Below are 1,212 nucleotides of genomic sequence, written 5' to 3' on the forward strand. Positions count from 1 at the left end.
TAATATCACTTTCAAATATTTCTGTCCACTCATTCCTTTACCTAGAAAAACTAAAGGTAAACATGATACCAGACTATAAAGAATATTTCAACTTCTCAAAAAAGAGGTGAAAGCACAAATTTCCTCCTACACTCTCCCTGCTTTCCCACTCTCCTTTCACCCCAAGTCCCAGATGTAATCTCGCTTGCTGGTGACTGTGGTCCTTCCCTCCTCCACATACGAAGACGTGACATTTGAAGCAAAGTAGAAATTAACTAGTTGATATTTGTACTAGTTCATTTACCAAGTAAAATATTTCATAGTATTTATCAAATCCTACTTTTGCAATGCAAAATATATCCCATGCTGGAATGTCAGTCAAATGCAACTTGCAATTTTAATCTAACTTCATAATATCAAATAAATTTAAAGGTTTTACTCAATCCTTTGTTACATCTATAGAGTAGTAAGATCTATATTTCTTCTATGATGCACAAAAGGATAAATTTCACTGCAGTGGTTTGCCTGCAAGCTTTGACTCTTTAAATCTTTTGGTAGCTTTTGTAAGTAGCCTCAGCATAAGAAAGTATAAATGAAGCTTAGAGCAAAATATTCATATCTAACTCAACAAATTTCTGTCCCACCCACCTTGATTAGTCGAGCCAGACCAAAATCTGCAATTTTGACGATGTTGCTATCCCCTACAAGTACATTCCTAGCAGCCAAGTCACGGTGGATATAATTCTGTGACTCTAAGTAGGCCATACCTGCAGCAATCTGTGCTGCCATATCAATGAGGTTGTTTAGCTTCAACCCTCTTCCTTTACCTGTAAAAGAAATCCATCACTAAAACCTTGTGAAGATTAAAATATTCAAGAAACTCAACAATCTACCCTATTTGGCACTATACACCTTAGTATAAAATCTCTAGCCTCAATTGTGGAAAGAGACACTTAATTTGAGTTTACGTTAGCAATGACTGCAAATTAGAACTAGAAGAATCTCCTATATGTACTCACCCTGAAGATACTCAAGGAGAGACCCATTCTTCATAAGTTCTGTAATAATATAAATTGGTTCTTCTAGAGTGCATACTGCATACAGTTGGATCAACTTCTGATGACGCAATTTCTTCATTATTTGGGCTTCTGACAAAAAGTCCTTAGGATCCATTGTACCTGAAGAAGGAAAGTACCATTGAAAATAAAACTTAACACATTCATTACTTAAAAC

At 35.5% G+C, this 1,212-nt stretch overlaps 1 protein-coding gene across 2 annotated transcripts in view; it reads right to left on the reverse strand.

The window, feature by feature from the left end:
• LOC119587866 (tyrosine-protein kinase Src42A-like) overlaps positions 1-1,212 on the reverse strand; it is a gene marked incomplete in the record, with an annotated part of 40,299 nt that overhangs the window by 7,445 nt on the left and 31,642 nt on the right. For both annotated transcript variants that reach the window (XM_037936569.1, XM_037936570.1), the window contains 2 exon segments: positions 628-806; positions 999-1,157. In XM_037936569.1, the coding sequence (XP_037792497.1) occupies positions 628-806; positions 999-1,157 (338 nt within the window).

Source organism: Penaeus monodon, chromosome 23, assembly GCF_015228065.2.
Source record: "Penaeus monodon isolate SGIC_2016 chromosome 23, NSTDA_Pmon_1, whole genome shotgun sequence".
Lineage (NCBI taxonomy): Eukaryota > Metazoa > Arthropoda > Malacostraca > Decapoda > Penaeidae > Penaeus > Penaeus monodon.